Genomic DNA, 23,892 nt, shown 5'->3' on the forward strand with positions numbered 1-23,892 from the left:
CATGTGTGTTTCTGATTTTCTAGGGAGGACATAACTTTAAGCTTTTTGATTGTTTAACACAACAGGCAGCATACCAGGGTTAGATATTAACACAGTCAAAAATATAATCAGTGTTCAAACAATATTTTAATTCCATTTAAACACCTGCATATATCTTAAAGACACCTGTCAGAGATATTTTTTAAAAATGCTATAATGTACCGAACCAACCAGTAGCTAAGTACATACAAATTTCATTCCCAGAAACATATTTCTCTATTTGCAAGTATTTGCTTTTACTTTGGCACTATCACACAGGCTCCAGCTAGACTTTAGAGCCCTGGCGGCAGTCCAGGTTGCAGATGGTTGAAAATGCAGCCTGAAATCAGTGTGCGGTTGATGAATTACTCCTTACACCTGACCCCTACTTCACACCAGGCACCAAACACAATCTGAACACTACCAGTCAGAAAAAGCCCTGTCAGGCATCTTAGTATCTGGAACTCTTTCTTCTAGGCCTTCTGTATGTCCAGATGGCCCAAAGTGGGGAATGCAATAAACTGACTAAACTGCAATGTGAGTGAGAAAAGAATTCTGGCGTGGTGGGTGCAAGGTAGTGGAGAGGCATGGAGAGCTGTGTGTGGGTTCTAGTGATTTGCTTTATAAATGAGGCTGATACAGAGGAAGAGGAAGTGTTCCCCCCCACACACACACATCTCAAAGCAGTTCTTGACTTGCTCAGACCAAAGAATGTCTTAAAAATGGAAAAAAGGAGAGAGAATGGAGGATTTCATTCTTTTAAAAAATGTTCATACCCAAAGTGACTTTTAAAAAGTGTAACCATTTCAGCAGTACACTTGCTTGAATTTCCAGGGCTTCTTTCTCAAGTTTGTGCAAACATTGTCACACATCTGACTCGCTTACCAATTCATTCTTTTTCATACCCTTTTTTGTTCACTTTTCCATTAACATCCATGCCAGATGGGTTTTTATTCACACAGATGTTGTGAAATGGCTGTTCTTCCTATTACACATATGTGCATGGCAGGGTGTTTGCACACGGGTATTCACTACTGTTTCAGCCATCCAACCAGGAACCGGAGTTAATACCATGTGATTTTGTTGACCAAATACACACTATGAATAATAAATAGTGACTAGACAAAGATATAGCAAAGCAAATAGTATACGAAAAACTGGTAAGCTGAAATATATTCATGTAAAGTGCCGGTCAAACGATTGTGAAAAATAAATCCAGAAGAATCAATGTCTGTCCACGGGTAATTGCAAACAGCAAATGACTCAATTTATTCAATGCACTGTTTTCTAAGAATGGTCTTCCCAGTCTTAATTCTGACCATAAACTGCAAAGGCCAAAGGAAAGACACAAGCACTATTACTTCAAAAGATTCCATCAAATATGTAAAACCGTGTTGGCAAAATCTTTTTTTCCTCGTGTCATTCTTAATCATTACATGAAATTTCACATCACTGAGTCTTTTCTCACAATCTTAAAAAAAAAGAACTACACTTTCAGGCAAGAGATCAAAAATGGAAATTCAAGGATTGGGGCAAGATTAGGTATCATGATATTCTTATAAGTGAATTACTACAACACAGCTACGTCAACCAGTTGGTTTCTTAGCTATCCCATCAACACACACACCACTCTAGAAACGTTTCATTGTCAAGCAGTCCAAAATAAAATCAAAGGGTTTCCTAAATTATAGGAAATAGTGTCATATGCATGTGACGTGAACATATTCCTTCGTGATATTCTTTGCAGCAAGATAACATGAGGCCACATATTCCTAATTTATAACAGTAACAAAAATGTTTGATTTTAAATATAATTCATAACATGCCTAGCATAAGCAAGTTCTACTCTCAGGACTTAGCTAAGAAAGTTCAGACAATTTAAGCTAATTCAGTAGTGAGCCAGCGTCATGCCAGAAGGAAAAAAATACCTTTTCTTTCAATTCCTCTGTTTGTCCTTACAGGACATATTAAAGACATTATAATCTCCTTTACAAAACTGAACCTTTTTAAATTTTTGGATTATTGTGAGTTTGTCTGAAACAGCCATTGAAGTATTCACTTCAATGGTGGCATCTTATAATTAAGGTGCTCAACTAAATTGAATAATCAGACTGTGTTTCATGTTCTGCATGAGGCCATGTAACATTTGTAAAACTTGAGGCAATCACCCAAACATGTGGATCCTATTCTTCTATTTAAAATTCTTTAGACCATACAGTTATTAATGTGCACCGTTATTGCTTAACAACATGTTAGCTATATTAGAAGGTACAAAAGTGGACTATATATCTTGTGAACCTTATTCAATCCTGTACAAAACCCCTCCAAAAAGCTGTGCTACACAGTACTATTGTACTTCTTTCAGAACAGAAGAGATTAATTTACAGTGTGAGCAAAGCAAGAGCAAAGCAAAGCACCTGATCTGAAAATGTGAGGAAAACATTTAAATTTCAGAATGTTGTATATTTAATGCCCTGTTGCTCTGTGCTTTATGCATTGAACAAAAATGCCCCCAGAAAGCCTAAAATTCCTTTATATGATTTTAAGTTAATGCATTCCCCCTTCCCTGTGTATGACTATCCAGATATGAACGCACGTTTTCACACAGTTGAATTCTAAAATTTTGTTTAACACAATACACAGCATAGTATCCAGAAAATAAAAAAGTTGTGAATTTCACAGCGCAGTTGAAATCATATAGTGGTATATTAATGTGTGTTATCGTGATAGGCGCGATAACTGATACAGTTCTCTACCACGTTATTTGATTACCCAAATATTGACTTTGGACATACAATGCATCTAAATACTCTAAAATGTCCCAGAAGCTGATGGCTAGCTTTAAGGTAACAAAATCCAGATGCTGCCTGTCTGCACTACTCTAAACTCTTTAGAACAATAGTATAGAAATATATATGTGTGAGTTTATTTTATTATTTAGGTTTGAGAGAGAGAGAGAGAGAGAAATTAATGCCATATAAAATTTATTATAGATTTGTAATATCTACCCTTGCAAAAATAATATGTTTACACTCACAACTTTTCATAAGAGCAGATAATTTTGTACTCTAGAACACAATAGATAATTATAGATAATATATAATTAAGTAATATTAATTTATTCTCCAAAAGCTTCAGGTTAAAAAGTCATTGTGTGGAAAGCAGTTGTCACTTTCAACTGGATCAGAAGGTTAATTTCCCCAAAAAGCATATTTTACAAAATAGAAAGGGAAGTTAAAAAAAGAGGACTGGCAAAGTGTAAGTGACATGAGTAAAAGAGATGGAATGTCCAGTATTTCTCATCCAGTACTTGAGGCTATTGTTCTTTCAAAAACATACCCATAAATTGTTTCATGTCTTTGGCTTGCCAGGTTTTGAGGAATGGCATCGGTCTGCATCCCCAATCCCCCAAACAGTTGAAGCTGTAACCAATATTGCAGTCAAGCTAGCAACGGGATGCTGCTGCTGCTGCACAATACGGACTAAATGGTCACAAAGGTAAAATGCTATTTGAATCGACCTTGAGGGGGGGAAAATGGTGAAACAATTACTCCCTGCCCTCCCCCCTAAAATGGGTTGATGTCACACAAAAATTCTGCACATTATAGGTAGAGAAAGCACACAGAAAACAAATGAGAGGTAATCATGTTATGAATTACAAGGCTATAATCACATTGAGTGGTTCTGGTGTCATCACAACTCCAGCCAGCCTTAGTCTCAGTTTTCACAATTAGTTAATTTATATAATGCAGGGGTCTGGCTATAATCGTTAACAGAAGAGTAATTTTATTGGCAAGGAAACGTAACCTGGCCTTTCAATAATAACTAGCTCAACGTGTTTGAGACCAAAAGTAACCCCCCCACCAGGGGTGACGTTTGTTTGGGGGAGGGGGGAGGTTATTGGGGTTTTTTGTTTGTTTTTAAAAAACAAAAATGTTAGTTCATTGACTCAAAGAGTTAACCTATGGTTGTGAGGTTCCACTTCATAATAGTAATTTTCTTTATGATGCCCTAACTGGTTTGCAAAGTTGGTTTTGTTACTGTCCACTGGTTGCACAGGAGACTCTTTTGGGCAGCAGATTATGGTATGATGCCATTAGGGAAAAGCAAAACATGATTTAACTAATTAAAATCCAGGTGTCATTGACTTCATTCAGTCGTGTTGGGAGATGCAGACCGGCCTTCCAAAGCCACTGACATTGAAAAAAATGAAACCATGTTTGGTGCTTTTTCTGAGAGTAGCTACTATCTATTTCTAGCCCTATCAAATGTAACAGCACGCAGCCAGATCATCCACAATATTTAACGCAACATTAAAATACATCAGAGCAAACTCCAAAAGATTTACAGTAGGTTAGCGCCTTGTTCACCCCAGAACCCCACAGCATCTCAGACTTCACTGATGAAAAGTTTCAGTATCCACTGTCTCTTTGCTAATGGCAAAATGCTTTTGAACGCCAAATAAATTGCATAGATGACTGAAACGGTATTTGCATGCCTGATGCTGTCCAGAGCCATCTCCAGCCTATGCCATAATCATGTATACTTGCTTCAATAATAGTAACCACATTTCTTGTAGGGAGAGGGGAATTAAAGGGATTAACTAAAGATAGTAGTCAAAAATAAAATTAATAAATAAATGCATAAAGCCTAACCTTCCTGTTTCTGGCTATTCGCTCTGCCCGGCATGATACTGAATTCGAGGGGAAAAACAAACAAACAAACAAACAAAACAAAACCCTCTAATTTATGCAACTCCACCATCCATCCTTCACTAAGTGTATAATAATATCATATTAACACTGCTGGACAGGCAGGGAACTGCTGTACCATACCTTGGTTTGGAGATAATGAGGGTAGTAGTAAGTGTACTGAGGGTACATTGGTTGCTGTTCCAAGCGTTTGCCCATGTAGCTGGAATCTTTATCTCCGATGCAGGGAACTCGTGGACAGGGTGTAGTGCCCCAGGCCTTTCTTCCTCTTAAACCACTATTCCTGACAGTACTGATGACTGAAGAGGCTTTCGAGACTTCCTTGCCTTGTACTGCTCACAAGGTCCAACACAGCAAGAATAAAAAACAAAAACAAAATATAGACAGAGCTAAAAAAAAATAATCTTGTTTTGTTCCCTCCCCACGCCCTCCTGCACTCAGGATACAGCGTTCTCTTTCCTAGCCAGCTTGTCTGTAGTAATGTCAATTGCCAGTGTCCGTAGAAAAAAAGTCCTGTTAGAGAAATCAGCAAGACAGTGGAACTCCAAACCGCTGCAGACCAGCTTCTCCTCTCTCTCTTCTTCCTCACCCCAGCCCCCCTCCCCTTTATGATTTAAAAAAATAAAATAAAAAAGCAGCTTTCCACAGCCTACTTGCTGCTGCGCCTCTCACGGTGTGACATGGTGTTTAGGGCTTGTCTTGTCTTTCATTCAAACCCCCTCCTTCCAGCCGGTGTGGGTGGAACTACAGTGAGCCTCTCCCTCGAGAAGCAGACGCAGTCCAGAAGGCTGCAGTATTTCCTCCAAGAAGAAACAGCCTGCTTTTTTCAGCCCTGCTGCAAGCAAAGTCCCGATTCCCTCTGCTGGCTATCTCGGAAAGCAAAGCAATTTTACAGCAGCGCTTGCTGGTGTAACTGAACCCGGGGAACTTCAAATACCGGCAGTGGATTCTGCACTTCACAAAGTCACAGAACAAACCAGCCAAAGAGTAAGCCAGGAGCACAGAATACCTGGGACTCAAAGAAATTGCTGCAAAGGATGAGCCTTTAAAAAAAAGAAACTGTTGATACTTTGTGACGCTGTTAAAAGAAAGAAACAAATAACCCACAAGGTCACAGAGTCTATTAGTAGATCAGCAACAGATTCTCCAACATGGAATTGTTTTCAGCAGAAAACTAATTTGTACAATAATCTACCATTGCACAGAAACAAACGGGGTAAAAAGAGGCATGCATATTAAGTGTTCACTTTGACAGATCCAGTATATTAAGACTTGTTTCAGCCATTTCTCTATTTAGATTTATAACAAAGTGGGGGAGGGGATCACCTCTCCTGAGCTTTCCATGACTTTAATATAATTTAAAAAATACTCTTCATAAACCTCAGATAATCCATTACACCATCCCCTAGCAACATCCCACAGCACCCAGAAGTACCAGTCTCACACATTTGCACCATAAACGTTACCACTGCTCCCTAAAAGCCTGAGTAAAGAGACAGGGCTTGCAAGAGATTCAAGCTGATTCTGACCAACTTAAGCAAAAGTTTTGAATATTATTTATCTGAAGGGACCTACTTTATATGTATATAAATCACCTGTAACATTTCTGGGCACTGTGCAAATAAATAAGTCAATATACTTTGTCTTATTGTGTGTACAAATCCCAGGTTTAAATTTTAAAATCCGGTATTCCTTTGACACATCATTTAATTTGTGGATCTCTGTTTAGTGGCCTCACTATTTTCTTTTTTTTTCTTTTTTCTTTTTTAATTTACAATTACTGGGCAGTGGTTTCCTTTGTTTTTATTTAAATCCTATGTACTATTTCAGCAGGATTGTCAGCAGCTGTATTATCAACCAAATTGTTTTTAGAGGGAAAAGTATATCTTTAAAGGGACACTTCTCAAGGCTGGTAAGGTCTAAAATTAGACCTGCCGGCTGTGTTTTGGTTTGTGGGCACACACTTGCACGTGACACAGGCACGCAAACATCACGTTCTACTCTGCTTTGTCAGACTGCTGTTCTTGTAAGCAAGCATGGCATTAAGTTGAGCAAGGATTCATATACATCTCCACAGCCTGCTAGTTACACCAGCAAAAAAGGTGCAACAAAACCGAGAGAAAGAGCAAAAGTGTGATGCACATGTATGAATCACTGCAATCCCAGAACGCATGGTTTCACTTCCTCAGTGGCTATTTTTTCATTTTAGTACTAAAACAGCACTCTGCGTCATGCAACGGAAGCTGCTAGGTGCTGAGTTCTTTCAAAAATCTGGCTCCAATTGTGGGAGCCAAGCACTTGAAAATCTGCCCCATATCTCCAAAGCACTGTACTGTACAAATGTTAACTGTTAATTCTCACAACATTCTTGTGAGATGGGTAGGTGATTTTTATTATCTCCATTTTACAGATGTGTAAACAGACTCAGAGAGGCTAAGGGCTTGATCCTGTAACACAAAGTAGGTCCAAAAACTGTGATAGCCGTACATCTATAGGGAATCTGACTCTGGAAAGGCAGGTCAGGGGAAGAAAGCCCTGTGTATCCTGGAGTAATGGGATGAAATCATAAATATGAAAGATTAAGACTAAATATAAAAGAAAAACCTTCCTGACTGAGATGGGATCCATTTAAGTGTATAATAGACTTTCCAACATTCATAGAATTTTTTTTAAGGCCAGAAAGAACTATTTTGATCATCTAGTCTGATTTCCTGCACACAGGCCACAACATTTCACCAAATGATTCCCAAGAAGTGGGTATTCACCCACGAAAGCTCATGCTACAAAACGTCTGTTAGTCTATAAGGTGCCACAGGATTCTTTGCTGCTTCTACAGAACCAGACTAACACGGCTACCCCTCTGATACTTAAAAGGGAAGTACAGGAAGCCCTATCACAAACATTGAAGAGTAGATTGGACAAAGCACTGGAAAAATATACAATACTATAGTAAAGAAACTTGTAATGGCTAAGTGATGGACTATGACACATAAACAGGTCTTTTCCATCTCTAATATCTGTAATGCTACGTACAAAACCGAGTCATACTCTAATCTGTACAAACTAAGCAATTTCCTGTTTCTGCTAGATAGCAAGTATTTCCATCAACAAAATGCTCCAATGCCATTGGTATTTTCCACACAAATGAATGTAGTTCGGACATATTTTGGATGAAGGCATAATTCTACTGAGTAATTACTGAGTTTTAGGTATATATTCTCTTATTTTCCACTGGTAAGACCTTGCAGTTGCAACTGCTAGGGCTCTGCTAAAGTAGCACAACGTAGGTTCAGAAAGGTTTTTGAAAGTGTGATAGCTATAAAGCTAGAGTGCAACAGCCATTATTAGCCTAATTTTTAAAATCTCAGCCACTCTTTCTGACATCTGTTCATGGATGTCTAGCTGTCAGTTCAAACTCAACATGGCTAAAACAGAGAGTGTCTACACTGCCATTAAACACCTGTGGCTGGCCCGTGCCAGCTGACTTGGGCTCATAGGGTTCAGGCTAAGGGGCTGTTTAATTGCCATATAGATGCTTGGGCTCAGGCTGCAGCACGAGCTCTGGGACCCTCCTACCTCGCAGGGTCCTAGAGCCCAAGCTCCAGCCCAAGCATCTATACTGCAACTAAACAGCCCCTTAGCCCAAGCCAGCTGGCACAGCCCAGCTGCGGGTTTTTAATTGCAGTGTAAACATGCCCGTAGTCTTCCTCCCCAAGCACTCCCAGCTATCTCCTCTCTTGTCCCCCGTGATCAACACCACCATTACCGTGCCTGTCACTGAGGCCCATAACCTGGGCCTCGTTTTTGACTTGGAGCAGACCCCTCTCAAGGTCCAGGCTACACCTGAATCTTGCAGATTCTTTCTGCATAAAATCTCTAAGGGCACATCTACACAAGAACTTATGGCCTGGCAAGCTGGGGTGTAAATCTACAGCACTCCGGAGGGCCATGCGCTGCCTGTGTGGCCCCTGCTGATGCACACGACAAGTTCTCTAGTGACTTTTGACCTGCTGTTTCACACCACGGTACATCGATGAACACGAGGAAACTTCTAGTCCACCACAGTAGGACAGTTAGCACATGGCACGCTGGAGCACTGTAGATTTACACCCCAGCTTGCCATGGTCAGTCAGTCCTGGTGTAGACATGCCCTAAGATACAGCATTTCCTCTCTACACAGCTAAAAATCTCATCATATCATGGCTGGGCAATTGCAACATCCTTAACAAATGCAGTCTTGCCCCGTTCCAATCCTTTCTGAGTGCTGCTGCAAAGAATTTTCCTAGCCTGTCGCTTTGGCCATGTCGCCCTGCTTTTTGCGTTCCTCCATGGACTCTCCCCACTCTGTCATATCAAACATAAGCTGCTTGTCTTCACCTTCAACACCCTTGACAACCTATCATCTCTCATTCACTATTGAAATATCGACTCCCACCTCTCATTGAGGAATGCCAGCCTCTTTCTCTCTCTCACTCCTTAAATGTTCAAGCAGGCACCTTTTTGCTTTCTCCCAGGCAGCCCCTCATGCTAAGGAGGAGCTCCCTGTAAACATACACAAATCTAACTCATTATCCACCTTTCAGTCCCTCCTCGAAACTCTCCTTTGCTGTGAGATGCCTACAAAAAACCTGACAACAGGCAAGCTGCTGTGGTGTGCTTAGATCGCTGCTGAGCATGCTGACCGGTATTGTCTCGCTGTTCCCTTGTACTCTCCAGTTGGTCTGTCTCTATCCCTCTCGTCTTTTGCCTTATACTTGGTTTGTAAATTCTTTGTCGTTTTGTTCTCTGTTTGTACAGCATCTGGAACAATGGGGCTCTGGCCCTTGAGTAGGGATTCTAAGCTTTATGGTGATAAAAATAAATAAGCAGCAGCAGCAGCCACCAAGAGGCATAGTGTAGTGTCAGTCAAGACAGGGTTAGGTCTTGAATCTTTTCTGTCCTATTGATCAAACACTATTTTCTAGGCACATGGCCATGATAATGGAGCTGCTGACTAGTTTAAGGCCATGTCTATATGTACAGTGCTGCAGCGGCGAAGCTCTCCTGCCGACATAGCTTCTGCCACTCGCGGACAGGGATTATTTTTTTGTTTTTTTTTAAACAACGGGAGAGCTCTCTCTCGTCAGCAGAGAGTGTCTTCACCCCATGTGCTGCAGTCTGTGCCGGTATAGCTGTGCCAGTGCAGTGCCGTACGTATAGACCTGGCTTAAACCAGTTAGCATGGCCACATGCATTGATCAGACACAGCACTGTGCACACGAGCACTTATGCTGGTGTAACTTATATCGCTGCGGGAGGGGCGGTGGAATATTCACGCCCCTGAGCAACGTAAGTTTTGCCAACATAGGCTGTGGTGCAGACATAACCTAAGACGCTGTGCAACTGTGTTCCGTTTATAAGCTAACCTACCTATAGTAACTAAGGACAAAAGTCCTATTGCAAGATCCACCTAGACAGTGCTTGATTTAGAGGCCACGTATAAGATACAAAAGGTCATGAGTTCCCTGCTCTGCCACATACTGCCTGTGTGACCATAGGCAAGTCACTTAGCCTCTCTGTGCTTTAGTTCTCTCATTTGTAAAATGGGAATAATATTACTTCCCTACCCCACAGGGGTGTTGTGAAGATAACTACGTTGAAGACTGTGAGGCGCTCAGATACTGCAATAATAGGACTCATAAAAGTACATTCGATTAACAGACTAATTCAGGACTCAACACATGGTTGAGGCCAAGTCGCAGGCCTATGAACCCTGTCCCAGTCTCAGAGGATCAGGTTCTGGAGACCTGAAGACAAAAGCAAGACTCCCATTGATGTCAAAGGGAGAAGAATCCAGCCCTCAGTGTTTCAGTCCCTCTGCATTCTTTCTAAGCTCATAATGGCTGCTTCCCCATTTCTCCTCTAGGGCAGAAGACCAGTGCAAGGTTCTCCATTTAAACTTTACAGGGGAGCTGTGAGCAGAGCAGCCACAGAGGGGTGCCCACATCCCAGTTATATGCTGCGGAATGGGTTCCTACCACAGACCCACAATAAAGGATGGGAAGCGGGAAGGAGGTGGCACAGGCATTCACATTTACACAGTTCCTGTGGCCTAAACAACCTGCTTAACCAGGGCAAGCTGGGTGTAGCTGCTATTCCAAGAGTTCTGTTAACTGGTCTGAGGAGGTGGATTTCAGCTACCCATCCTCTCCAAATTCTCCGTGTAGAGAGCTGAAACATTCAAGCTTTACACAGATGGAGTAGACCTCACTTAGTGCTGGTTTCTAAAAGGTACTGAGCACTTTTAACTCTCACTGAAGTCAGCTCATCGTTGACACTCAGCAGGACTGGTCCTTAATCATGAGACAGAAAAGTGAAGGGAATCAAAATGGGAATTTAATATGAAAGTGGTGGGGCTGGGAGAGAAAGTAAGGAAATTCAGTATTGAAAGGAAAAATGCAAATAACCAGCCAAAAAGCAGCCTCGATAATGCTGCCTCTGAAAGAATACTGGTGATGGAAAATGGAAAATTTCCGTTTGCAAAATACAGATCATCTATGACTTGGGAGTACACCGTTTAAATAGAATCCCCTTCATTTTTTGGCCAGCGCATTTGAATAACTGAATCCACTTGCAAGCTGGAATAGCAGTTTGCCTACTGAGTGTTAAGTATAAATGTTACACAAAAGAAAAAACAAGCTGTTCAATCCCAATAAGCAACAGCCGACTAACTTCACAACTTTCTTCTCTCCTACTGGATGTTCATTATCAACTCAATAATGGAGCTAGTCATGGGAAGCTGGTAAGCAAGCCAAGTTCCAGTGCACCTGAAAAGGAATTACCATACACATCACCCAACATGGGGGGATTTCACAAGACATACAGAGGAACAAGAATATCTCCAAGAGAAAATTTAGAAATAAAATAAAATACATTGGAACAAACCAACTGTAAATCTGACAGCTACATAAATTCTGAGACAGATGCCTGAAGAGGCACCATCTTACTGATATTAACTCAACCAAAGGCATGTCTGAAAAGCTCAAAGCAGGTAAAAGCTAACTGGCGCGCACGCACACACACACGAAAAAGAGAAAGAAAATGCTTCTCTTGGGAAGCAGAGATAGAGGAATTAATTTGGTTTTTCATTTTGTAAAATTTAAATTTTCCCATTCATAACCAGGTAGGTGAAGAGAAAAGAAAGGTGAAAAAGGATGCTCCCAGCAGGAGAAAATAATTCAATAGCTTTCTTATTTGCTAAGATGCAGTTCTACACACACACACACACACACACACACACACTTTTTCAAAAAAAATAAAGCCTTGTGTACAAGAAACTACAGTTTTTAGCTTTTAACACAGAAGTCTTGTTGATTCCCACCTACCTGAATCAAGGAGGAATTCAAAGAAATTCTAACCCCATGCTCCTTAAAAGCAGAAATGTATATTCTGGGAGCATTAACTTGCATCAAAACAATGTCAGAACTGTCTAAGCAGGAACTAAAGAAAAATGTTCTTGTTTAGCAGCAGAAAGACAGCTGCCAACAACTAAAGAAATATAATAGGTAAAGAAAAAAAACACAACAATTATCTTGGGCTTACGTTTTTGACACTGTCTCTGCTTTTATTCTTCTCTATTTACTCATCAAAGCTATTTTCAAAGGAGACTGTAGTGATGCTTGACAGCTTGTTTACAATGGGTTACAAGAAGAATACTGATTTTATTTCTAGATCTGTCAATTTATGCAGTCCAGAGACCTTAAAACTATGTCTATGAACGTAGAATCTTGCTATTTAATAGTTCATTTATCAAGCTAATTTGCTTTAACGTCGCTGACTGAAATTCTAACAGCAATACACACAGATGCTACCTATCACGTGATAGACAGAAGACTTATAAAATTTAAAAAAAGAAAAGAAAAAGAAAAAAAAGGAGCAGCAGAAAAAACGGACTCAGACTCCTTGAGATCTACTCTTAGAGGTAGGTGACCCTCCATTCACAGATCTTTCCCCTCAAGGCGGCACTATCCTGTCCCTGACACACACACTTTCTTTGGGCCACTTGAAGGGTCCCAGGATCCACATATGGGGAGAAGGGGTAAACACATCCTTCTTAGCCTACATGATCTTTTCCATAAACTTCTGTTGCTGCGGGCTGCTGAAGGCAGGCTTGTCCCTTGCAGAAGAGGTCTGACAGAGCTATGCTGCCAGGGAAGCGAGCAGAGAAGTTGGTTCTGGGGGCCAGTGCACCTGCAGAGGCACGGGCCTTCATGATGCTCCCTGGTGATCAGTCCAGGACGGGGATGAGCCACACAATATTTTCAAGGAGAGGGAAAACTCCACCCCTCTCAAAGGGTAACAGAACGTAGAGGTGGAAACATCTAGGATGAGATCCTTGTAGACATTTCCTTCCCTAAAGCACTCCTACTGGGAGTTTGGATCTGGCCCCAGAAATGGGATATAGAATAAAAATGGCTATGTGAGATGCTGGTGTTGCCAACCTTCACAAGTTTATCTTGAGTAATGGGATTTTAGCCCCTGCTTGGTGCCAGACTGGTACGAAGCTCCAGCATGCATGGAATGGGAAAACCCCTTCTGACTGGCTGCCTTCCCCACTTCCTGGGGAAGAAAAGACAATCAGAGCTTCTACAGGAGGCAAGCAGAGCTCTCCCTGCCTCGCCCCTCAGAAACCCAGAGATGTTGCTTGGTAGGCGAGGGGGAGAGGGAGCACCCAAACTCCATTTGCACAAGAAATGAGGGAGATTGAGGGAGTTTAGGGTGGCTTTTGTCCTCCCCCTCCTTCTCTCTCACCTCCTGCTCCCCCCACCCTGTCCTTTCTCATCCTTTCCAATGCAGCAACAGCAGGCCTGGGAAAGAGAGAGGAGAACCCCACTTGGAGGTGTGCTCCCCGTTCCCACATCTGGGAGGGTGTGTGAGAGAACAACTTCTAAAGTTGTTACCCCTTCCCACTCTGGGATTAGGAGAGGGCTGTGAAGATGCCCTGGAATTGTAGGAAGAGCAAAGATATGCTGGAGACTGCGGCATATTATCGCCTAGGTCAACAAGGCCTAGGCCTAGGGCGGCAAATTTCCAGGGGTGGCAAATTTGCTCGTGGCCCCTTCCCCAAATCCCCGGCCCGCCTCCTCCCCCAGGCGCACCGCGCTTCCCTCCTTCCACATCCCTGCCAGGCTTGCCGCGCGAAAGCGCTGGGAGGGAGGGAGAAGCGAGTAGCGGTGCGCTTGGAGGAGGCAGAGCAGAGGTGAGCTGGGTCCACGGGCGTGGGGAGTAACCCGGGGAGGTCGGGAACTGCTCCTCGCCCCAGCTCACCTCCGCTCCACCGCTGCCATCCCCCGAGCGCGCCACAACTCCCCTTCTCCCCACTCCCTCCCAGGCTTACCATGGGGGAGCAGAGGTGAGCTGGCAGCGGGAGGGACAATTTTTTGAGGGCCTAGGGGCACCAAATTTGTTAATCCGACACTGGCTGGGGAGCAAGGGACAAATGTGAGGCTTAGGGGAGGAAATAGGGGTTCAGGGTTTTTGTGGGGCTGTGTGGCCAGAGTTGCTGTGGGGTTTTCAAAAACTTATCTGTGGCTGGGGGTGCAGAGTTGACTGATGTAGGGATGTGCTGGCCAAAATGGTATTTCTCACTGCCAGCACTAATTGGTATAAACTGGCCATACTAATTGTCATACACACGTTGGGGGTGGGGACAAGAAGAGTTCAAAAATATCAGAAGACAGCTCAAAAACATTTTTAACTTATGAACATTCAAAGTAAAGTGGCCCATTAACACCTCTGCCACTCTACTTTGAAGGGTCCCTTAGAACAGGGGTCCCCAACCTTTTTAGGTCCAGGGACCGGTTTCGTTTGCCGGACCCTCCGCAGGCGTGCCTGCGGGAGGTCCAGCTGAGCCGCGGGACGAGCGCTCCCTCCGCAGTCGTGCCTGCGGGAGGTCCGCTGCTCCCGGGGCTCAGCTGGAGCTTCCGCAGGCATGCCTGCGGGAGGTCCACCGGCTCCAGTGGAGCTTCCGCAGGCGTGCCTGCGGAAGCTCCAGCTGAGCCCCGGGAGCAGCGGACCTCCCGCAGGCACGACTGCGGAGGGAGCGCTCGTCCCGCGGCTCAGCTGGAACTCCCGCAGGCATGCCTGCGGAAGCTGCACTTGGTCGGTTCGCGGCCCGGTTTCTAAGAGGCCGCGGACCGGTATCGGGCCGCGGACCAGGGGTTGGGGACCCCTGCCTTAGAATATGGGCTAACTACTTATGCTAAACAATCTATTCAACCTTGCATTTAGCTCTGACACTCAGAGTACCTTTCCCAGACCTGAAGAAGAGCTCTGTGTGGCTGAAAAGTGTCTCTCTCTCACCAACAGAAGTTGGGCCAATAAAAGATATTACCTCACCCATCTTGTCTCTCTAATATCCTGGGACCAAGACGGCTACAACTACACTGCATACAACACTGGATCTAACTTGTGACTTTGGAGCTTGCAAGGTTAGCAGTACTGGAATACTGTCCCATTTAATTGGCCTTTAAGTCTCTCTTCTAATACTTTAGTAATTAAAATCAACAAAGCTCAAAGATTTCCATTGACTGTGCTGTTTTTCCACGTTTGAAGAACAGCAGAGAATGGCAGGACAGGCAGGGCATCTTCTGATTGATTCACATAACACATTGATTTCAAATAACACAGTGAATTCACTCGAGAACCTGGCTTCATTGATACTACTTTTTGCTAATATTTTCTAATGGATTCACTCTCTAGTCTGAAAAACAAAACTATATAATCAACAAATTGTAGTCAGCCCCAAAAGCTCCTTATATTGAAGGAATACAGTTATAGGTAAACAACCTTTTCCTCTAGGATCTAACCAAGACAATAACAAACTAATAAATAACAATACTGCCTTTATCTTCTATCTATAACTCTTCACTTTAAGGATCTCAAAATGCTTTACAACCATTATATCATTTGTAAGGCATGAAGGAATGATGTCAGTAACAACCTGTGAGACAGGTGGTATTACGATGTGAGAGTTTCCAGTCTGTAAGGATGGTGGACTGGATAGTGTTTCCCTTAGGAAACAGTCAATGCTTCTCAAAGGCTGATACATGGTGGACTAAATTGTAGATGAACGGATCACAAGCTCTTTGAGCCTAGAAGACAACTCATGAGTACAGTGGCCTGATGGCAGAGAAACACAATGTGAGGACCCCTGAGATCCAAGGATGGGCCATACCGGTCAAGTGACACTGTAGTACCCTTAATTATGTTACTCATTGCTATTCCAAAACTTCGAGAAAACATTACAATTTCAAAGTGATTAGAATATTTGTGTTCCCAAGGTCCTATTTCTTGTAGCAGCACCAAATCATCCCAGATTAGCAAATATTGTGTCTGTTCCAGTGGCTAAACCATTTTTCTACAGTCTGAACAATGCAGTGTCACTACTGTAAGCTGTAGTGTGTTTGACTAATACTGTACAATACTACAGCACTATTTTATTAGGAGAAAATTCTCCAAATCCCACCTCTCTCATTCAAAGTCCTGCTTACCCGTGTCTTTTCTTCATTCTCCCTGTTTACTTAAAATAATTTTGTAATCAGGAAACATGAGATTTTTTTTCTTAAGGAAGTTTATTGCTGAAGGTAATGGGGGACATAAATATGCTGCCTGTTTACTGGGACCTATAAACACTTAAGAACACAGGCAATTAATTGTCATTGAGAGAGTAGCAGTGAACTTGGAGGCTTTTTAGAGTATAACTGCAAGTTTACCCATCACTAGAGACATAGCCTAAGGGTAGTCAGGAACACTAGGCCTTAAAACAGGGAACTCAGTGAAAATGGCTCACTAGTGGGCAGGGTAGGGTTATGAAAAGAGGTGAGCAGGAATAGATAGAGCTCCAGACTAAGTTAAAAGGAGTCATCTTTTCTCCTAGACTAAGCAAGTTTTTCTTTTGTTTTTCCTTTATTAAACCTGGTTTTGTTTAATTGCCAGCAATAATACTTCAGAGATCAGCTTTTCCATGCAGTATGGTTTAGTGGTTAAGATCCAGAACTGGAGGCTTGTCTACACAGGGAAATTTACCAGCGTAATTATATGATATCATTATACCTCTACAGTTTTACCAGCATAACTCCTCATTGTGGACATTCTGCAATAATTATACCAGTAAATTTCCTCACATGAACAAGCCCTAGGTATCAAGAAACCTGTGTTCTGTTGCCACCTCTACCTGCTGTATGACCTTGAAGAAGTCTTTTCCCCACTCTGTTTTCCTTTCCCACTTTTGTCTGTCTGGTCTATTTAGCATTGGCCTGCTAAACCCAGCGTTGTTAGTTCAATCCTTGAGAGGGCCATTTAGGGATCTGGAGCAAAAAAATAGTTGGGGACTGGGTCCTGCTTTGAGCAGGGGTTGGACTAGATGACCTCCTGAGGTCCCTTCCAACCCTGATATTTTATGATTCTATTTAGACAGGAAGCTCTTCAGGGCAGGATCTTTTACTATACGTTTGTACGTTATCTGGCACATTGGGGCCTTCCTCGGTTTTGGTAGGGCACACAAGCACTACTAAAATACAAATTATTAATGTTGGTCAGTCATGATTCTTGGGAAAAAAAATAATGATAGAGCTGTGCATAGTCAGTTCAGGGTAAGTTTCACTACCATTAAATATAATATTTTCAATTTTTTCCCCACTCTTCTTCATCTGCCACTAACACTACTCATTGTGAGAGGCACCTCCCCACTCTCTCCGTCCCCCCACCAGTCGCCGTCCCTCCAAGATTAAGTTTGTCCACCAAATGATTTGTTCACACAACTCTGGCTGGGAAAAAAAGGCCAAAATAAGCCTTCCCAAACAATTTCAATTCCTGAATCAGACTTTTTTTTTAAAAAAGACAGTACTCTACATTAATATTCTATTTTGGCCCAGAGCTGGTTAAAAAAATGGCCTGTTTTGAAAATGAACATTTATTTAAAATGTTTGTGTTCTTTTTATTTTGCTTTTAAAAAACAAAACCCCAAATAAAATTAAATCTAAAAAAAATGGTTTAATTTTCGGTTCCTCGATTTATGCTTTTTCCTCCCCGCCAGCTCTCTCTCCCCATCTTTTCAGTGTCAAAATGAAAAAAAAAAGGAAGGAAAAAAGGAAGACAAAAGAAGGGAAATTAACATTAAATTAAACTAAAAATGAATAAATAATGAAAAAAATCACTACATACAAAATGTTTGCAAACATTTTTGAACATGAGATTAATCCTTTTTAAAAAACCTGCAGAAAAAGGTTTCCAGGAAAAAAAACCATTTTCAGCTAGTTCTCTGTAACTGCAGTCTCTTTTAAACTGAACTGTCAGGGTAGGAAATGCAGAACTGCTTTTTGGGTTGTCTACAGTTCTAGCCAAATAATCCCTGTATTTATTCACAGTTTATACCATACACAGTATTTTGTAAACAAATAAAAAATACAAGAGATAGTTAACCAGAATCTTGGACGTGGAAAAAACGCTATTGTTTCTTTCCCGCCTAAACACAATCAGGAAGGGAAGTGGAAAGCATGTGAAAACATTTACTTGAGCCTCAAGAGCAATGTTATCAGCACGGAAAGTTTCTCATTGTATTAGAAGAGAAATTAAGTTTCTATTAACACAGAATCAAAAACTTATGTGTAACGATTTTAAAACAAATTGTAAAGGAAAAGGAAAAATCTCTTCAGTTATTTCCTATCCAGCAAAATGAGAAAGTGTCTTTCTGCTTTGTGGAGATGTACATGAAAGGACCAGAAAAATTTAAGGTAGACCCCCTCCCGCTGGGGGCATAAACTGGGTCTTCTTTTGCTCAACACCCTTTTCTATAGATGGTGGCATTCTATGTAACAAATGGCTTCCAGCTACCACAGGACCAGTGCAACCTGCCAGGCAAAATTAAACTTAACGTCACGCCAGGTTACTGTCCATCAGAACCAAAGACAATGTATTGAATTGAATATGTTTGGTTGGGGAAATCTGTATTTTGTCAGCTGTAACTCATTGTCCATTATACAGTATCAAGCCCATTCGAGGCAGCCCATAAAGTATAAATGTTCAACTTCCCAATCCCATACATGTCAACTTTCCAGAACAAGAATGATAGTGGATACATAACATATACACACACATTAGGGCTGGAGAGGAGCAAAAGCTACCACTTGCCTGTCAAAAGGCCAGGAAAATTGACAGTGGTTGGAGGTTTTTCATTTACTAGGACGAGTCAAATGCTAATTATGGTACGTTTCCTTCCTTTTTCTGACTCGCTTCCTCCCACCACCACCCTCAATTCACAAAGTCATCTTCATACGATGCATTTTCCCCTCTCACAAATTCCTTAAATCCTAGTTGTTCTTCACCTAACACCCACTGCTCTTTAAGATGACTCTTTTCTGGTTTGGCTTGTCTGCCTTCCGTCCCTTCTTACTTGGGCCAGGAATCTGGCAGCTAACACTCTTAGGCACCTTTGAAAATTTCAGCCCCTTCTCTCTTCATGTTCAGTGTTTCCATCTCCCTTTCTTCTTGGCCCATCACCTCTCCCAGCTGTCCATTCACTAAGACTCCTCTATTCTGCAGTCTCACTCTGCTGGGCCCAAGCAGCATAGAGGATGAAGCTGCCTGATGTGAATGTAGACAAGCATTTCACCTGGGGAGCAGGGAAGGAGGAATAGACTGAGACATGGATCCTGGGAGGGAGAGCGACTGCAACTGGCAGCAGAGGAAGTGAAAACTGGTCCTAGGAGTAGAGGGAAGACTGGGAGCCAGGAGGACATGCAACTGGCTGGGCAGAGAAACTGGGACTGAAAGTCAGGGAGGGAACTGAGGAGGCAGAAAAGACTGGGTGACAATAGATAGGGGTAGACGGAGATAAGATGAGGAGTGAAGGGGGAGGCTGTAAATTAGTGGGCAAGAAAAGTGGGACTGAGACCCAATGTAATGGGCAGGGGAATGAGGAGGGAAGGCAGACAGATCTGGTGAGGAGTCAGGATGTGGGGGAGAACTGGCACTGCTAGGCAAGGGAAAGTGACAAGGAGGTTGGGGGGAGACACACTGAGATTGAACAAGAAGCTTAGGAGGAAGTTTGGGACTGGAAGACAGGATGGTGGAAACAGATCGGATGAGGAGATGGAAGAGGGGTGAAGAATTGGAACTGGCTGGGCAAGGAGACTGGGAGCATGGAGAGAACTGGGAATGGCAGGGAGAAAAAACTGGGAATGAGAGTTGGGTGAGACTGGGACTGCAGGAGTGAGACTAGAACTTCCTGGGAGGGAGACTAGGGTTGGGTTGAGAAGCCTGCGGAATTGAGACTGAGGCTGGCTAGATGAGAATTGGCCTGGGACGAGGTAGGAATGCCACAGGGACAGGTTGGAAGTGACGGGATGGGAGGGGTAAAAGTTTGGGGCAGATGGGCAGACGAGTTTGTGCCCATTACAGTTCACTCTGCTACAGAATCATCCCTCTGTTGTCAGCAAGTATCTGTGAAATACACTGGCAAACACACTGGCATTCCCCTTTAATGCTGGTCCACACAGAGGATAACAAACTACTATTGCTATCAGTTACTCTATTAGCTCAAGTGACAGAGTTCTGTGTGGTGGATCTAAAGGTTCCAACCCAGCTGATGAACCACATGAGTATCAGTATGATGCCACATGATGCAATTTCTTTTTTCAATGTGCTTTTTTGAAAACCTAGGAAACTACACACAAAAATCTATATTAACGAAGAAGAAAAAAACCAAGAAGAATGTGATCATGCAACTGAGACTGTATCATAGCACAAGGGAGTCCATAACTGGAAATGTTGAACGGGAAACCTTAATTCTGGCATTTCCTAACTTTTGAGTGCTTGACTTTGCAACTTGAATAATGTTTCTTAACATAGATCTTTGAGGTGTTATAGTATGTAAAATCTCCAGGTATTAGCTGCAGTCTTCACATTTCCTTGTTCCTTTCAGATTACTTTCAGAATTGGGCATGATAAAGTCATGGTCTCCTTGATTGACAACCAATATACAAAGGAGCATGGCTTAGTTATCTTCATCTCCTCCCTCCTCCTCCTTCCTGTGCCCCATAATAGCTGAGACTATTGGAGGTGCTCTTGCTGACAATCCCCAGGTTTCAACTACTGGGCTGACAGGCAAGGCATTTTCTATGGAAGCCATTTAGAGTTTGGTCTAACAGAGCCCCACATTGGTCTAACAGAGCCCAAATTCACCTTTCAGGACACACTGCAGAGCTTATCCAGTCAGTCAAGCTTTTGGCCACAAGAATGGCATTACCCATTTTCTTGAGCCTCTCTGGGTTGACATTGTGTCAGTTATTTGTGTTGTAATCATCTTAATGGCTGTGCAAGCATCTCCAGATGATAGGCACGTTTTGCAACTGGAAAAATACATTGTTATGCAGTGCACAGAGTACACACAGTATCCTAACAGTGTATGTTTATGGCTAGAAAGAGCCAAGATTAATAAGGTTTGCCTTGGCCTTCATGCAGACACATTAACTATTTTAGCTAAAAATGTCAATCCTTATCAGCTGCTTAGCTGTTGTTCCCAAACTATACTAATATTTATGTTGTTTGCAGTGTTGTTGTAGCTCTGTCGGGCCAGGATATGAGTGAGACAGAGTAGGTGAGAGAATATCTTTTATTGGACCAATAAAATTGAATGAAGTTGGTCCAATAAAAGATATTACCTCACCAACGTTGTCTCTCTAATATTTAAAGATATTCTTTAGAACTGTCCTGATTTCTTGTCATTCTAGCTACTGTGGGTCACCATAAAGCTGTTGCAAGTCTCTAAGCCTCTGCATCATCCTACCTGTCTGGAATTTGAATGTGTACTGTGCAGCAACCTTCACTGTGATATCTGCATGCTTATTTGCATGTGGTTCTCTTGGCATTTGGGGAAAAAAATCTTTTTGCAATAACGAGTAGTCACTATTTAGGGTAAGCCTACTTGTTCAGATAGCTGTGCAGTACTGACTTCACACTTCCAGCTATCTGACCCCAAAATAGTCATCATGGTCTTGGTGGGAAAGAGACACTACTGTTAAATAAGAGCCAGTCTCCACTCTATGCACCTGTAATGGCAAATGAAGTGTGCCACAGGTATAACCATGAAAAGCAGAAGATCAAACAGGAAGAAATAGTTATTGAGAATGAGGGAGCAAATGAAAGATCTCTCCCCCTCTAGATTGGACCTCGCCAGTCCAAGTTTCCACTCCTCAGACTTCTGATCCCAATTCTAGTCTCTTTGCCCATGCTGAACAACCTTAATAATAGGCAGTACCAGCAGCCCTGCTTAAAATACATACAAGTGATAAATCTATTTGACACATATTGAAATAAAAGAAAAGGAACTAATAACTTTCTGAAATGAAGATCTGAAATGGACTCCAGAGATCAAAGGGTTAGTAGCCACATGAGACTCTCCTCACAGCTTATTAAGGCCTGGTCTACACTAGGACTTTAATTCGAATTTAGCAGCGTTAATTCGAACTAACCGCTCAACCGTCCACACCAGGAAGCCATTTAATTCGAACTAGAGGGCTCGTTAGTTCGAATTTGGTACTCCACCCCGGCAGGTGGAGTAACGCTAAATTCGACATGGCTAGCTCGAATTAGGCTAGGTGTGGATGCAAATCGAACTTAGTAGCTCCGGGAGCTATCCCACAGTGCACCACTCTGTTGACGCTCTGGACAGCAGTCGGAGCTTGGATTCTCTGACCAGCCACACAGGAAATGACCCGGGAAAATTTGAATTCATTTTCCTGTCTGGGCACTTTGAATCTGACGTCCTGGCTGGACATCGGGGCGAGCTCCGCAGCACCTGCAACGATGCAGAGCTCTCCAGCAGAGGAGTTCATGTTATCTGTGAATAGAAAGAGGGACCCAGCATAGACTGACTGGGAACTCTTCGATCTGATCGGTGTGTGGGGCGAGGAGTCTGTGCTTTCGGAGCTGCGCTCCAAAACAGGGAATGCGAAGACCTACGAGAAGGTCTCCAAAGCCATGAGAGACAGAGGATACAGGCGGGATGCAACGCAGCGCCGCGTGAAAATCAAGGACCCCAGACAAGGCTACCAAAAAATCAAAGCGGCAAACGGACGCTACGGAGCCTGCCACCACTGCCCCACCAGTGACCGTGGACTCTGACGATGGGACAGTGTCGACGGCCAGTTCCTCGGTGATGTTCGCGGACGGGGAAGATGAGGAAGGGTTTGTGGAGGACGAGGCAGGCGAGAGCGCTTACAACGCTGGTTTCCCCAACAGCCAGGATCTATTCATCACCGTCACGGAGATCCCCCAACAACCCTCCCCGGCCATTAACCCGGACCCTGAATCAGGGGAAGGAGCAGTCGGTAAGTGCTTTAACCATGTTAACTTTTATTCTTAATATAACAGGAATCTTAACTGTGTGAAAAGGAGGTCTGTCTAGATATGGGGATAGAACAGAAATCATCCTTGGAGATCTCCACGAAGCTCTCCTTGCGTTAATCGAAAAGCATCAGCAGGAGGTTCCTGAGGAGAGCTGCCTTATTGGGTGCTCCGTGGTAGCACAGTTTTCCACGCAAGGCTTTCATGAGGTACTCAGGGAGCACTGCCTCCCCGAGCACGGCTGTATCGGGCCCTGGTTCGTGCTAGCTTTCATGCAGCATGCGCTCTCTATCTCCTTCAGTGACCCTCCTCAGGGTGATCTCGCTCGGAGACTCCTGCATCTAATTAGGGTAATTACTGTAATTTTACGCCTGGTCCAAAGTATTTTTAAAAAAATCTACGGACAGACGGCATAGCACAGACTCAGCACGCAGCTGCGTGACGAGCGTAACGGAAAGCCAAAGAATATAATGGACGCTCATGGAGGGAGGGGGGAATGAGGACGCAAGGTATCCCACAGTTCCTGCTGTCTCCGAAAAGTATTTGCATTCTTGGATGAGCTCCAAATGCTTCTAGGGTCAAACACAGTGTCTGCGGTGGGTCAGGGCATAGTTCGGCAATTTGCGCACACACCCCACCCACCACCAGAAGTGAAAACAATCCTCTGTTGACTCTTTTACATGTCACCCTATCTTTATTGAATGCTGCAGATAGACGCGATGGTGCAGCACTCAACACCAACATCCTTGCTCCCCCACGCTATGGATGGCTGATGGTA

At 43.0% G+C, this 23,892-nt stretch overlaps 1 protein-coding gene across 9 annotated transcripts in view; it reads right to left on the reverse strand.

The window, feature by feature from the left end:
• The window catches only part of RBMS3 (RNA binding motif single stranded interacting protein 3), a 939,633-nt gene that overhangs the window by 573,455 nt on the left and 342,286 nt on the right, over positions 1 to 23,892 (reverse strand). Inside the window, exon 1 of one of the 9 annotated variants that reach the window (XM_045008018.1) lies at positions 4,854 to 5,390. The exons of the other annotated variants lie outside the window; for them this stretch is intronic. Coding sequence (XP_044863953.1) covers positions 4,854 to 4,928 — 75 coding nt within the window. The 5' untranslated portion in view covers positions 4,929 to 5,390. Of the gene's footprint in view, positions 1 to 4,853; positions 5,391 to 23,892 lie in introns of those variants that run through there. 9 annotated transcript variants of the gene reach the window in all.

Source organism: Mauremys mutica, chromosome 2 (assembly GCF_020497125.1).
Source record: "Mauremys mutica isolate MM-2020 ecotype Southern chromosome 2, ASM2049712v1, whole genome shotgun sequence".
Classification (NCBI taxonomy): Eukaryota; Metazoa; Chordata; order Testudines; family Geoemydidae; genus Mauremys; species Mauremys mutica.